This window comes from Macrobrachium rosenbergii, chromosome 8 (assembly GCF_040412425.1).
Source record: "Macrobrachium rosenbergii isolate ZJJX-2024 chromosome 8, ASM4041242v1, whole genome shotgun sequence".
Taxonomy (NCBI): Eukaryota; Metazoa; Arthropoda; class Malacostraca; order Decapoda; family Palaemonidae; genus Macrobrachium; species Macrobrachium rosenbergii.
Window position 1 is genome coordinate 48,539,878 of NC_089748.1, and position 16,182 is coordinate 48,556,059.

The 16,182-nt window shown below is 33.7% G+C and overlaps 1 protein-coding gene across 3 annotated transcripts in view; it reads left to right on the plus strand.

Moving 5' to 3' along the window:
• Positions 1 to 14,974, plus strand: part of Ced-12 (engulfment and cell motility Ced-12) — a 27,963-nt gene extending 12,989 nt beyond the window's left edge. For 2 of the 3 annotated variants that reach the window (XM_067107746.1, XM_067107745.1), the window contains exons 8-16: positions 1,510 to 1,674; positions 4,863 to 5,023; positions 5,417 to 5,522; positions 6,389 to 6,534; positions 6,800 to 6,973; positions 8,614 to 8,716; positions 9,982 to 10,160; positions 10,503 to 10,639; positions 12,726 to 14,974. In XM_067107746.1, the coding sequence (XP_066963847.1) occupies positions 1,510 to 1,674; positions 4,863 to 5,023; positions 5,417 to 5,522; positions 6,389 to 6,534; positions 6,800 to 6,973; positions 8,614 to 8,716; positions 9,982 to 10,160; positions 10,503 to 10,639; positions 12,726 to 12,889 (1,335 nt within the window). In that variant the 3' untranslated portion in view covers positions 12,890 to 14,974. The remainder of the gene's footprint in view (positions 1 to 1,509; positions 1,675 to 4,862; positions 5,024 to 5,416; positions 5,523 to 6,388; positions 6,535 to 6,799; positions 6,974 to 8,613; positions 8,717 to 9,981; positions 10,161 to 10,502; positions 10,640 to 12,725) is intronic. The other variant, XR_010853746.1, reaches the window with a different exon arrangement.
• Positions 14,975 to 16,182: the final 1,208 nt, after the last annotated feature.

Here is a 16,182-nt window from a genome sequence, read left to right on the forward strand (position 1 = left end):
ATTAAATAGGCATTATGAAGCCAAAATGAAAGCCTTGGTACTTAGGGAGAATCGGCTTTCAAATTTTACGTTATCCACACACCATCAGCATTAATAAGCCAACCTACATTCAACATTCTCATTAAGGTAATTAGCATATACATGCACTCAGTGGATTAGCTTGGCTAAGCAGAGATATTTTCCATCCCACTCCAGTTTATTCAGTCTTGCTCCGCGCAGTCATCCGTACAGTATCCAGTTTTATTCACCCCTTTGCCTTTTTGTGCAGATAAATACACACCCATTTGCACTAAGAAAAAAGATGCAAATAAGGGAAAAATTTTAATTGCTGTACATATGTGTGCAAATAAGTGAAAAATTTTAATTGCTGTACATATGTGTGCAAACTAATATTAATGGAACTGTGATGTTGCATTTGAAAGTTTGAGAACATTCCTGTTTTCCTGTAATCATTTCTATTGCAACCAGAGTTTTTGCAGCAAATGTTTAAAAAAAAAGTCAGCAGTGACTAGAAGTTTATTTATGTTTGATGCTCTTCTTAAGAAACTGTGGTCTTATATTGGTTGCCAATTCAGCATTTATGAAATACTTGCCAGTATGGGAATAATGACAACACATGGAAGTCTGTTGGGAAACATAGTTTATGTGAATGGCTTACTGTAGTAAGTTATGATATTTCAAGTACAGTTATGTAATAGTTGGGAAATAACTTAGTGTAGGAAGCACCATACACATCCGTCTAGGCATGGTTGCAAAGTTGAGTGAGAGATGGTGGTGGCAGAAAGTGAACTGTGGGCTCGACATGCACATTTGAACCTTTCTTTCAGCTCTTCAGGTTGGTCTAACTAGGTATTTTTTACATGGAGTAAGGTGAATAATGATTAATGAGTTTTGTTTAACAAATGTAGGGTGAAATTTTTATATTGATGAATGTATTATTATTTTTTTTTTATCCATGCGTTTGTTATGAAATATTGTATGGTGGGTTAAAAGAGAGATTTTAAAGTTCTTTTAGTCTGTAAAATTCTTTCACTAAAAGCTTGAGGAACATGGTCTTCAGTTTCCAGGAGGTAATTGTACATTAAAGGTGAGAGATTGACACCTATACGTTAGCCAGTCAAATATATTTTTCTTCTTTGCCTTATGAATCTGACTTTCTCTTTATTAAGCGTGAGAGTTTTATTTGTAAAATTTGTTTTATTTTTCAAGAATCATTAAAATGGCCAGTGTTATATTTAAATAATTTTGTCATTGAGGGCAAAATTATCAGTTTGATCCCATTTCAAGATAAAATCAATCAGTACCCTTACTTTCAAAGCTGAAAGTGTACATTTATATTTGGTTAGAATTTATGTATTAAGATCATTGGTAACCCAGCTTGAAGCCCCAAAATAAACTTTGTTAACATTATTTAAGAATTTTGTATCTGCTAACACAGGTTTTTAAGCATATACAAAAGTATTTTTTCTCCCAAGAATTTTTTAATATTCTTATGCTTTCTTTTGACAGACTGGTTCAGTTGGAGCAGATATGGCTCATCAACTATATGTCCTTCAACAGTTACTCCTTAATCAGTATGAAGAAAGGATGAATACTAGTATGGATCCAAGTGATCAAGATGCCACTGATAAGATCAAGGAGCTGCGTCGCATTGCTTTTGAATCTGATGGCGAGGTATTTGATGATAGCAGCATGGGACTGTTCCTTCATTGTTATTTTTCTGTTTACTTTGCTCACTTAGTATTATATGGATTTTTGTCATCTTTTTCAGAAGTAATATACAGTATATTGTATCGGTGTCTCTTGCCATTATTGAATGACTGGTTATTCTTGGCTTTTTTGAAGGAGTTGGAGAGGCACTTGAGGCTTTCTCTGGACATGCTTTATGATCTCTGTTAGTGCCAGGAGCACCACAGTCTGCTGAAAAGTTCTGACATTTCCACTATACAGTATATCAAAATCCTGATGTTTTTGTCTCCAGGAAGGAGAACTACAGGCAAATAAACTACTTTAGAGCTTTAGATGGTCTTCTTGGGCAATACCATTGCCATCGTTTACGTATGGAAAGGAAGAACAAGGTCAAAGTCTCTTTGCTTGTTAACTATCAAGATATTTGCTTAGTTCTGTGGGTTCATAGCACAATGGAGGATGTGCTTAGTAGGACTTATAATATTCCTCCAGAGTGGTCCCTTCATACTGATATCTGTAAGGCTGTGTGGCAAGTGTGGGGATGCCCTTCATTTAACATTTTGATACATTGATGGTTTATGTTTTATGACAAGGACAGGTTCTCACCCCCACAATGTATTCTGGATTTTCATTTAACCCTTAAACGCCGACTGGACGTATTATGTCAACTAAAATTGTCTGTTGGGTGCCGAGGGACGACTTCATTTACTACAAAAAAATTTCAACCTTCGGTCAACTTTGACTCGACCGAAATGGTCGAAAATCTTAATTACATTCTAGTAATATTCAATCATTTACCTTCATTTTGCAACAAATTGAAGTCTCTAGCACAATATTTCGATTTATGGTGAATTTTTGAAAAACTTTTCCTTACGTCCTCGCCAGAAATTCTTTAGTCACGTTGTCGTAATGTTTGCAACTGTTTTATATTAGTCGTTACAGAAAGTTTTATATATGGAAATGTGCGCAATTTCATGTAGAATACAACAGAAAATAACTCATGGTTGTAGCTTTTATCAGTTTTGAAATATTTTCATATAAATCACGCATAACTGCCAAATTTCAACCTTCGGTCAACTTTAACTCGACCGAAATGGTAAAAACACAATTATAAGCTAAAACTCTTACATTCTAGTAATATTCAATCATGTACACCTTCATTTTGCAACAAACTGGAAGTCTCTCAGTACAATATTTCGATTTATGGTGAATTTCTGAAAAAAACCTCCTTATGTCTGCGCCAGTGGTAATTCGGCCAACATCTCAGAAATTCTTTCATCACGTTGTCGTAATGTTTGCATCGTTTTACATTAGTCGTTACATGAACTTTTATACATGAAAATGTGCGCAATTTCATGTAGAATACAACAGAAAATAGTTCATGGTTGTAGCTTTTATCAGTTTTGAAATATTTTCCACATAAATCACGATAACTGCCAAAATTTCAACCTTCGGTCAACTTTTTAACTTGACCGAAATGGTCGAAAACGCAATTGTAAGCTAAAACTCTTACATTCTAGTAATATTCAATCATTTGCCTTCATTTTGCAATAAATTGGAAGTCTCTAGCACAATATTTCGATTTATGGTGAATTTTTTGAAAAAACATTTTCATACGTATCGCAGTAACTCGGCCCGAACATCTCAGAAATTCTTTAAATCACGTTGTCGTAATGTTTGCACCGTTTATATTAGTCGTTACATAAACTTTTATATATGAAAATGTGCGCAATTTCATGTACAATACAACAGAAAATAACTCATGGTTGTAGCTTTTATCAGTTTTGAAATATTTTCATATAAATCACGATAAATAGAAAAATTCTACTTTCGGTCAACTTTAACTCGACGAAATGGTCAAAACTGCAATTGTAAAACTAAAAAACTTACAGTCTAGTAATATTCAATCAATTAGCTTCATTTTTCAACAAACGGGAAGTCTCCAGCACAATATTTCGATTTATGGTGAATTTTTGAAAAAAACATTTTTTTAAATGCGTGCGTTCATTTAATTCATGCATCATTTTTGTGATAATATTTTCTCTGTGTTGCTTTGATCGTTTTACAATTTGTTATATACCAAAATCATCGCAATTTAGTGTACAATACAAAGAAAAAATAACCGTTAGCTTTAACAGTTTTGCTCACAGCGCGATTTGTATAAAATTATATATGAAAAATTTTTTTGCTTGTCATGTATTTCAATATTTATATATGATAATGATATTTTTTCATATCTGATGGTTGCATACTAAACTTCAGGCAGTGACAAAAAAGGAGCCAAAAATGAACTCTTAATCTTAAAAACTAAGCGTGCTGTGATTTTTTGAAAAAACTTTTTTTCCGCTTCGGCGCTAACTCCCGAACGCCGCCGGCATACAGGAGACGTTTTTGTAAATAGAGGCTCGGCGTTTAACGGTTAAGTTGGAGTTCGTACAGAAGTTTCTGTACCTATCAGTAGAGCCCAGTGTGCATATAGAGTTAGCTTTTATTTAACCAAACCATATACTGTAAAATATTTTAGTGTTGTCAACATAATACAGTATAAGAAGTTGGGAATTATATGGATATTTACAAAAATTGCAATTTTGTACAGCTAAAATACAGTGAAACCTTAGTTTCAATGCTATTCTGAAACCAGTAGTGTGTGAGTCACATTGATAGTCAACCAAACAAACCAGAAAGCCCACCTTTTACAAAAGTCCTCTTATTTTGAGCTTGTAACTGTGCAGCAGTTCATAACATACAAACACATGGCTTTCAAGAATCTGCATATACATTTTCACTTTATAATATTACCAGATTCAGTGTATGGGTTCACCTTATTGATTCATCTTATTGTGATGAGTCAGACATTACTTTTGTCATTGTGATACCAATTGCTTATAGTTATAGTTCCAGTGGTTAACTTAACAGTTGACCTTTATTACAGAAAGAGACTTCCAATGCTTGAGAAATAGTCATGCATGTTTTCGTATTTTGACCTTTAAAATATATTCCAAGTACTCAACAGAAGGTCTTTTGTACTGTGCAGTCTTTGTTGCTTATACCATTCCTTTTAGTGAAGGTACCATTCGGAGTTCATATTTATTAATAAAATAAACATGATATTCAAGTCATCGCAGTTGATAGAACTCGTGAGCTTAGTTTATATTTTTTTGTGTGTGTAACAGAGCAGCAAAGATGTGACAACACGAAGGCCAGAATATAAAAAAGAATACAAGAAATTAGGATTCAAGCACGACATCAACCCAGCTCAAGATTTCATGGACACTCCACCTGGAATGTTAGCACTGGACAACATGGTATACTTTGCAAGAAATCATTCTGATCAGTAAGTAACAATGGTTTTATTGTTGTGTATTTGAATTGAGCTTATTTATGCAACAGTATGTCATTTGTGATTATGCTCTTATATCTTATCTTTATGTCATCATACAGTATTTAATTTTTCATATGAAATTTTTAGTTTAGACTGATTAATCACACTTGCCCCAGATCCTCATAAACCATAAGTTTAGAGGACATTTGCAGCTGATGAGTAATGTTGTCTTAAAAATTATGAAGAAGTTATATCTACATGTCATATATTTCTAAGAAATGTTTACTAATCAAGAGGGACAAATTAAGTTAAAATATTTAATTAGACATTTAACATGGGGATAAACAGTTCTTGAATTCTTTTGATCCATATATATTGGAGTGAATGTCTGTAATATATTTGCAGGTATGCCAAATTGGTTCTTGAAAACTGTTACCGAGCAGATTCCCATGAGTGTCCGTTTGGTCGGGCCAGCATTGAGCTGACCAAATTGTTATGCGAGATACTTCAGGTAAGGAGAACCCATTACTAGTTTGGTTTGGTCATCCCATGATCCTGCAGACTAAGGATTGGTATTGTGAGCATTATCCTATTTTTATTATTTTTACTTTTGGAAATGGTTATTTTTTAAAATCTTGATAGCCATTTATAAATTCTTTTTCTACGATTATAAAACAGTAAAGTTGTTTTCCAGTGGTATATATATTATTGCTATTTATTCCAGTTATTTCATATCAAAAATATAATATGACTATTATTTTAAAATGGGACGATGATGATTCTCTTGTGAATCTCAGGAATGGTTTGATGTTAATTCTCTTGTGAACCTCCCCTTCTCAATGGGGATATAAGGTAATTCATTCCCAGCACTATTTAGACATCATCCTTATGCTACCCAACTTCAAAATATTTTTAGTTAAATTTTTCATTTTTACACGCGACATCATTTGACATCAGTAGAGTCCAAAGGAATGAAATTTGCATGGTGTCATTTAACATCATGTTGAATCTCAAAGGGGGTAACATAAGCTTTTAGAAATTTCTCTTTTAGATAAATATATTCCTGATATTCCTGCAGTCTTCTTTTTCCTGTAGTTAAAGCATCTGATGGCATCTGTGAATTATTTTTACTGTCTGTATGATGTGAAGTTTACTATTGCAGGTTATTTATCCTTTTGTACTAGCTATGTTTGCAAGCCAGTAAAACACGCGTACTCTCATTATACTGTTAAGAAGGGCGACGTGAATAATTTGGAAGAACCTTTCATATTATAAAGTAGATGTTCTTCATGCTTCAAGTAATGATATTTTTTAATCACAGTACAATCACTTAGTAGAAACTAAAAATAACACCATCCTTATATTAATTTTTTCCAGATTGGAGAAGTTCCATCTGAGCAAGGCCAAACCTTCTACCCAATGTTTTTCTCTCATGATCATGCATTTGAAGAGCTGTTTTCCATTTGTATTGTGCTCTTGAACAAAACATGGAAGGAAATGAAAGCCACCACCGAAGATTTTAGGTAGGGAACTCATTGTTGTATTTAAGAGATTTTTCTACATTCATGTGTATTATTTTTAACTATTTAATTATTTGTAAGTACTGTATTGGTAAATCAAGAGACTGTGGGAAGCAGGTTGGTTATGTTGTCTTTATATATTATTGCAAAGTTTTTGTCTGTAAAGTATATTGTACAGTATTTATAACCTGAAGAGAGGCAAGTACTTTACTTACTAATGACGTGTATTTCTCTTTACTAATTAAGCTAATTTTCCTCTTCATTTCAGCAAAGTGTTGAGTGTAGTCAAAGATCAGATCATTCGCACAATGAACCAAATGCCATCTACTTTAGATAAGTTCAGGATCAAGATCAACACGCTTAACTACACTGAAATAGCAGAAATTTGGCAGCAAGAAAGGATGAATATTGAAGAGCAAGAGATGCAGGCACCACCCATAAAGTAAGTCTATAATTTTGAATGCTTTTTTGGTTAACATATAAAATACTTCTTTTATAGCAAGTGATGTATTCATATTAAGAATATCATGTACATTTTTGTTATTACGTTGATAAAAGTATCTTCAGGAAAGGTACTCACGATGCTGATAAAAAATTGTGTTAAGAATGTCACCATGGGTCCATATGCACCAAGTACCTGTAGCATTATGTTACTATGGTCTTTGGTTGCTGCAAATTAATTGAATAGTGAGAAATCAAAGAGGATGGAAAGGAACCAGTTAAAAGATAGATAATACATGATAAATGAAAAATTAAGTAAAAAAGTGACAAGAAAAGGCAGTAGCAAATTTAACATCAACAAGTGTTATTTGGAAATTGTTGAAAGAAAGCATAAAAAAGGCAGCACAGCAAGTGTGCCAAATTGATTTGGCATCTCAAAGATCAAAGTGTTGACAAGAAGGATGAAGACCAGGAGGAAGGGATAGAATGTTGTGGAGAAAAGGTAAAGAGGAAGACCTGGACCATGTGGAAATTCAGGTATAAAGTGCACAAGGCCGAGACAGTGGATAGAATATATCATCTTCATTATTAATTTTACATCAAGAGTTTCCTCCTTCAGGGTCAGATATCTAATAACTCCTCTCCACTCTCTATCAGTTGTATGTTCTGCCTGAATTCCCAGCTAGTCAGTGTCCTCATTGCTAAGCACTTCTTGATTCTCTGTGGCTACCCACTACTGTAATTGCTGTCCTGTCACTTCTATATCTATTTCTTCTCATTACCTGCCCCTAACCTTGTCAATCTGAGATTTAAATCTATTTTCCACTTCTTGAATATTACATGTTGCCCTTGGATACTGTGGTGATAGTTCTTTGGCAGGGCCTTGACATGGTTGTTCTGCCTTCACCTTGCTTTAAACCTGGGAACATCAACTTTAGGTTCTTGTATTCTTTCATTAATGGTGGCAGGAATGGCAATATCAAGGGTTCTTCCTCCTAGATTATAGTATTTTCTTTGCATATGTTGTTCAAGACATTCCACAGGCAGTGTTTTTCCTGTAATAATGTCATTCTTTAGTTGAAATACACATGGAAATAATTTTTTAAATTATTATTCTTGCAAGTTTTTTGGTGGCCTGAGAGCATATTAGTGAATTTTGTAAGTTTTCACTTTTTAAGTAATGAAGACATGCTGAACCTGCAGATCAGCACTCATATTACAAGTGATCACATCTTTACTACAGATATTAAACTAATTCTGTATAAGTTCCCAACTTGTAACATTTTAGCTATCCATTTGACAGGTGGATGATAGAATTTCCAATTAATATTTTAAGAGCTCTTGTGTATCAGGCAGTTATTTGGATGTTATTTTTGTTAATATAACACTTTAACTCCTTGGTTACTCATTGACTCTTAGTGTTTCCTCAAAGTATGATTTGTAAGTGCAGAAGGGTATTTTGGTGAAACTCTATCCAGTATTTTGATATACATTATTGTAATTAATAAGAAAATATTTAGTTTTGTAAGAAATTAAACTGACTTATATTTAACCATAATCAGAAGTATGCTTAGATAATTATGATTACCGAATATTTTTGAAGTTAAAAATGTAATCTGTGAACTGTATCTTTTCTTTCAGGGAACTAAGAAGACAGTTGGAGCCAGAAATCTTAGAATTAATTCAGCAGCACCGATTAAGATTCCTTGTTGAAGGAACACGATTCAAGTACGCTCGTGGAATGGTAAGGTTTCATGTTAGCTTTAAATGTCAAAATATTGATGAGTACAATATATCACAAAATTGTTGGAAATTCAATTTTTATTACTCTTTATGATAATGACACTTGTACATAATTCAATACAATAAAATATTCCTTTTATGGAATATTTTTAATACTGGAATATTTTAAAAAATGTTTACATGTAAATACAATTGTCGTATTGCGTATTTGCCTCTTGATTTCATAGATATTGCAATTTAGTACAGTATTTACGTCAGCAAGGTAAGGTGTGGTTTTTATTTACTGATGTTATTCAAAATGTCAGAACATTTATCAGGAACAAGACTAAACAAGTTAAAAATGCACTGAAGTTTCTTTGGTGCAGTTGAATTTTCTGTACAGCATATAATGTTGCATGAAACTCTCAGCCGCAGCCCATGAAACTTTCAGCCACGGCCCAGTGGTGCCCTGTGTTGTTGGCACCTATAGTGGTGCCAGATGCACGATCCTGGCTAACTTTAACCTTAAATAAAATAAGAACTGCTGAGGCTATAGGGCTGCAATTTGGTATGCTTGATGATTGGAGGGTGTATGATCAACATACCAATTTGCAGCCCTCTAGCCTCTGTAGTTTTTAAAATCTGAGAGTGGACAGAAAAAGTGGATGGACAGACAAATAGCCATCTCAATGGTTTCCTTATACAGAAAAGTAAAATCACCATTAGCTTGTAAATAAGCTATGACAAGAAAATTCCTATATGAGAGAAAGCTAAATGCAGCAAATAGAATAATTTATAAATTGATGTATACTGTAGTAATGAAAAATACATTGTATATGCATAAACTGTATAACATTAGATAAACCAAGGTAGTGAGGGTGGCTTTGCTCAAATGTTTGATTAATATCAGTAGCACTGTCAGGAAGGCTTCTCACTTTTACAGCAAAGGGAATGAAAGACATTTTGTACTGGGCAGTGTTGCAAAGTAGTACAGTACACACTAATTTTAGCGGAAGCTCACTGTTGATATAGAACTTATAGAATGTGGCCAAACAGAAAATCTGTTGACAGTGTGAATGGCAACTTTATATTACTGAAGAAAAGGAAATCGTAACTTCAAACTTTGTATTAAATTTCTTCACCAGGCTATTTTGTTATTAACACCAGGCTATTTCGTTATTAATTTTTATACTCAAATATTTTTAAGAAACTTAAAAATTATGCCTTAAAAATTATACCCTAAAGTTTCTGCTAATGTGATTCTTCAGAAGAAATATTTTCTTTCAGAAAACAAAAGATAAGTTCCGATACTGTCGATTATCTCCAAATCATAAGTTCTTCCACTATGATGACTGTGATGAGAAAACTGTTCCAGCTATTGAAGACTTAGGTAAAAAGATAAGCATTGTGGAACTGAAAGGAATTGTAACAGGAAAGGACTGTCCGCATATGAAGGATAGAACTGGGTAAGTTACTATAGTATGTTTTGAAGTTGTTTTATATACAGTATAAAATTCACTTCATTCTTTGAGATATCTTTGTTAAAACTTACCTTGAAACAGTACTATATTTGGCTTGTTGTGTTCATTAAAAAATGAATTCTCAAAAATGTATTGTTTTCATGATTTCTTGAGGCACTATAGGAGTAATTATGTATTGTTTTCATGATTTCTTGAGCTAGTATAGGAGTAATTTGACTTTGTTATGACCAAAACGGTGCAGAAAGAGGCTAAGATACAACCTAGTATTGAAGATGTAGAATTGTACAAGATTTCTTATTGGTAACAGGTATTTCTTTTACCATGCAGAAAGAAAGGTGCACACAACCTGGCTTTCTCCCTTATTCTAGAAAGCAATAATGTGAATGAAACAAACAGCCTCGACTTTATAGCTCCAGGAGAGATGGTTTATAACTACTGGATTGATGGTGTACATGCATTGCTACGTAAGTATTTATGTGTATTACTAAATATCATTCTTGAATTGGTTTACACATTGTATGTTAGTACTGGAATAGGTATAATCATTCCAGTTTATTCTCCCAGACTCGTAGCATGTTTTGGGAAAGCATTCAAGTCTTGTTTATTCACTTTTAACCCATCCAAAGTTTCAGATAATCAGGTCTGCAAATAAATTACTTTCAGATTGAGGTTATCAGACAGTTAAACCTAGCTGTCAACTCACTGGATCCAGTTGAACATATAAACATAAAAAGAAGCAGCCAGTTTGAAAAAAAATAATTTTTGAATAGTGAAGTACCAAACAATTAAACCTAGCTCTCAGCTCACTAGAGCCAATTTTTGCATTATTTGTCCAAATTGTCAGTTTTCATATGAACATACATTGAGGCAAATTGTCAGTTATCATGTGAACGTGAACATACATTGAGGCAGCATTTTTAAATGTTTTTTTGAAAAGTGATGTAAGAGGGCACTGTAATGTTATTAACTTTTTCCATAATTATCCAAGAAATTAAATGACATTGCATTCTCTCTCTGAAGCAAAATTTTCTAAATGGGAATGGCAGCCTTTGTAATTTATGCAATATGCATAGCCTAGGCCTAAGCTTATAAAATAATAGTAATATTGAAGCTTAATGCTCAAATTAGGCCCAAAAGGTGCTTCTATTTCTAAATTTGTTACAAGAAAAGCCATGCAAAATTAGTCAAAGTCCAGTTTGACAAATTGTTTCAGGCCTAGACACTGCTTTGGTAAGCTTGATTGCCTTTCAAGGACAGCTGAAGTTGGCATAGTATACATAAGATTGTTTTTTATAAATGGCAGCTGGTTTCAGTGAAGAGTAACAAATCTCACCTTCAGAGGTAGACACAGACTACTGTGACCTCTAATAACAAATTTAGACCTTTCACATACGTGCAACAAAGTGGATCATCTTGTGATCATTTATTTTGTGTTATAAAGATATAAAATAAAATAAAATGTTTTTTCTTGAAGGTAAAATCAGCATAATATTATGTCCCAAGGAGGAAAATGCTTTCTCATTTGCTGTTGCAGTATTAAAAAGTACTATACTTTATTGTTGTCAGTAAATATCCGTAAGTAGCAGTATACTGTACATGCCAGTCATCGTCACACAGTTATCTAAGAATAAGAATAAGGGTATTTTATATTTTGCCTGTGTAGTTGTAAATAACTTTGTGTTGCATAGTTAGAAGGAAACGTTATCTATGGTAACAATACATTAGTTTTGTTTTCTTCATGCTGATGTCTAGTGTCTAATCATAAGAGGTAACATTGTGTACCAGCTTTGTTTTCTTCATACAGATGTCTAAACACAAGGGTTTTCGTGTATTAATTACATGCTGAGGAACTAGCTTCAGCAGTTGTAAAATGTAATTGTTGCATATTGTTCATTGTCTACTAATTGTTGCATATTTACTTTTCACCTCCACTGCTCCCTCACGATCAGTCTGCAACAAAATTGAATGTTTGAAGTCTACATACCTTTTCACTGTGTTTCATATATGCATTTTTATTAATATTGTAAAATATCCTTAGTATGTTTAAAATTATAGCATCAGATATATTTGGAAAGAGAGGGATTATAGGTTAACAGATGTTCAGTATGTTATATTTGCAAATTCAAGTAAAGCACACCACTTATGTAACATACTGCTATCGTACTTCTTTATTATAATGAAAATTACAGTACCAGCACTGTTGGTGTGAGAGAGGAGTTTTAAGCTAGTTAGGCAGATGTTTGTATGATTGCTTAACTTTGAGATGATTACTGAGGTTCAAGTAACTATTTGTTATTATTATTAGTCAGTATTATTATGATGTGTCCTGACATTCTGAATATATATTTTTTTTTCTTATCCCCTTTCCAATGATTATAAGTTTATTTTATGTTTGTGATACTTTAGTACAGTGAGAAGTAGAGTACCACTTGTTTATTTTCTTTCTGCTGCACCCACAGCAACTTCGAGAAGGTATTACTATTAAATAAAGTACTGGTCATCAGAAACCTGAAATGAAATGAATAAATTTACACTAATGTTTTGTTCCAGGTCAGAGAATGCCTAGTGTAGCGACCACAAGAGATTTGGAGATGCTGCTGAACATGGAAATAAAACTGCGTTTGTTGGATGCTGAGGGAGTTACCATACCTCAGCAAGAACCTCATATTCCCCCTCCACCTCCTAATTATAATTTCTGTTATCAGCTGTCTTGAAACAGTGCTGTATGCACAGTCCAGTCAGTATCGTAAAGTTTGGTTAAGGGTGGTCCAAAAAAATTAAAACTGATACACTGTTAAAGAATGAACATTTTAAGCTTTCAAAATGTTGGTCAGAGTCAGAAGGTTTAACTATGTGTTCCAGTTTGTTCTGACAAGGAAAGTGCTTTTTCTGCATGTCTTAATTATCACTAAAGTAAATAGCTTTTAGTATTCCTCAGAAGTAAAATATTTAGCTTGTAAAAATGTTCATCTTGGAAATTTTAATTTGCTGGGTTATAGTTTGCTAAGTGGAATATCTTATTTTTATGTCATGAGAAGATTAAGGAATTTGTAGTTCTGCACAATTTTAATCTTAGTAGAAAGCCGTTTGAATACAGTAACAGAAATTATGCCAAGAAGAAATGGATATATTTTCAGTATTAATTTTTATATAGGGTTACAAGTGGTATAATGCATTATCTGATATGGTCAGTTCTTAAGTGACATCTGACATCACTGAGGCTTCCCTTTGTCTGGTTTGTGTATACAAGCAAAGGAAAACAATATGTACTTCACTGCACTAATGTTCTATAAAATATCTACAACAGAATAAAAAATTAATGTTAACACAGAGGGAAACTGTAAATTGTAGATGTATGATGTTAGATTCCTTTGGTGACCTGGTTTGTTAGGGTATGCTAGAGGTTCACAACATACCCATAAGTTTCAGTAAGACGTTGAGTTTTATACTGTTTTCCATTATCAAGTATGGCATATTCCACTTGGTGTATATCATAACCTCTGATTTTGGTTAATGACTCCTTATATTGTCTTGGTGGTTAAGGTTCAAATTCTCTTATATTTTGACACGTACGCTGTTAAGTGAAAGAGCTCGATAGGTGTAGTTTAAATGGACCGATAAGGCCAATACTGAAGTAGGGTCTGCATATGAGCCAAGGTATGATTGGTTTTCCAAATCACAGTTTGCTGTCATGATAGTAGATTGGATTGGGACCTCAATGTATACTGTCAACATACCAGTTTTTTCAGTTACTAGTGCTGCACTAACTTCAGCTGAAGCCCCAGTACTGATCTCCATGTCTTCTGTGTCTCGAATAATTGGACAAAGATTAAGAAAAATCAACAACAATAAGCATATAAGATCTGCCGTTATTTTAAAGCTTCATAACCAAGTTCCAGCATTCATGTCTTCTGGTCAAATGATAAACCACACTGGTTTTGGATTGGTCAGTTGTATATGCTACACGACTCAAAATTAAAAGGTATGCCTTACACTTAAAAACTTCTTTACCAGAAAGTGTCAGTTTAATTTTTATATGTATATATATTATTTTAAATTAGGGACTTGCACCATACTTCCCTTCAAGATTGGTCTTATACCACAAAAACACAAGTCATGTATAGCTTCTCCATCGAAGTACAGAAATTGGCTTAAGCAAACAGGTCCCAACTACATTATTGTTGACTCTTGAGTCATATTTTACAGAATAACATAAAATTTTTACCGTTTTTGCACAAACTTGCTTATCCGTCACTTTTTTTTTTTCACAGTAATAAACTTTCAACTTTCTTGTATTTACAAATTTCAGATTTTATGTGAGATACCCAAATATTTTTCTTAGAGTTGCTACTATATGAGGCCTTGGACCAGAGTGCAATGACAAAGGTGGTGGTTGTAGAGGCCATTATTTTCCAGGTGACTCTTTCATGTTTACATACATTTATATATTTTATTTCAAATCATATACTGTAATGTTTTCTGTGTTCATGCTTTGTGAAGAAGTCTGTATAAAGGAAACTCTATGATGAATTTGCATTGTTTGTTAAATGACTGATGTTTTGTATTTCTTAAATCTTTGCTCACTTCCTTCCCTTACCCTGTGATACAATATTGTATTTATGTGGATTGGCCCACATAAACATAATAGGCTCTTCTTTTATAGAATATAATTTCATGTATTATTTATTTTATTTGAGTGACACATGGACATGCTATTCCACTTGTTGCATTTTAAGTAGTACAACTGCAATTTTTTCATATTTGTATCACTTAACATTTTTCAACCATATCACTCCTCAGGGTTTTTTTTTTAACCACTCCCTTTTCAAACATTTCATAACTAAAAAATCACCCAAGAAGGTAATGTTTGTGTAAATTGTAAAAATCCACAATGGAATTTTAATGGGGTACACTGAAGTCAGAAGCTTCTCCCCACTTGTTACCAAAAATTGTAAAAGGAAACATGGAGGATAGAAAAGTTTTTACAGTAAAAATCTGTATACAAACCCATTCATTGTAAAATAGGCATTATCTGTGCAGAACGCATACAGGTGCAGGAAGAAAAAATCCAAAAAGAACAGTTCTACTTAGCAAGCTCAATCACTCCCAATTTAGGTCCTTAACAGTACTCATTCTACTGTGCCAATCTCTTTATCTGAAATTAGAGAAGGGAAGAAAGTACTGGAATTTATGATGAGTGTGTTTGTATAAAAACTTTTGTCATAAAAAATAATGTTACCACAAAGCCATTCATGTTAAAAACGGCCTGAATCATTTTGATGACAGTGCTGCCAGAAGTCCATTAGAAGGGAAAAAGTCTGGGAGTTGGCAATGGCAGGTCCAAATGAGCACTTCTGTGCTATACAGATTTGCAACAGAAGGATCTTCAGACTGGGTACTCCCCTGTATGGGGTAGTGTCATCAGTGCATCTCACATGGCGCACTTTAGGTGTTAATAGAGGTTCATTGCAGTGTCCCTTCAGCCCCTAGCTATGACCACTTTCCTTCTACTGTACCTCCATTCATATTCTTTCTTCTGTCTTATTTTACACCATCTTCTTGTAATGTTTCATAGTGCAACTGCAAGGTTTTCCTCCTGAAACCTCTTCCTCTCAATTTTCCTTTCAGTTCCAAATGACATCATATGTCCCAGCTTTTGGCCTTCAGCCTAAATTGTATATTCTACAAGCTGCACCACAGCAGGGTACTGCTTAGCTTTATGAGCAGGCAACAAGGACACAATTGCACCAATAACAGCACAACTAAAAGTGCTGCTCATGGTAATGAACTGGCAGCAAGACACACTGAACACCTGGAGAGAAAGGCAGCACATCCACACTCAAAGAAGGTGGAAATAAGAATGAGGAGCATCACTACTTCTTTGCCTTCAGCTTTGCCCATTTCTATATGGAGTTGCTGTTTCCTATCAGCATCACTATGTACTTCTATTAATAAGAAGACTCAGCATTTGTGATGGAACTGTTGTTTTAGGAACTTCTTTTGATCA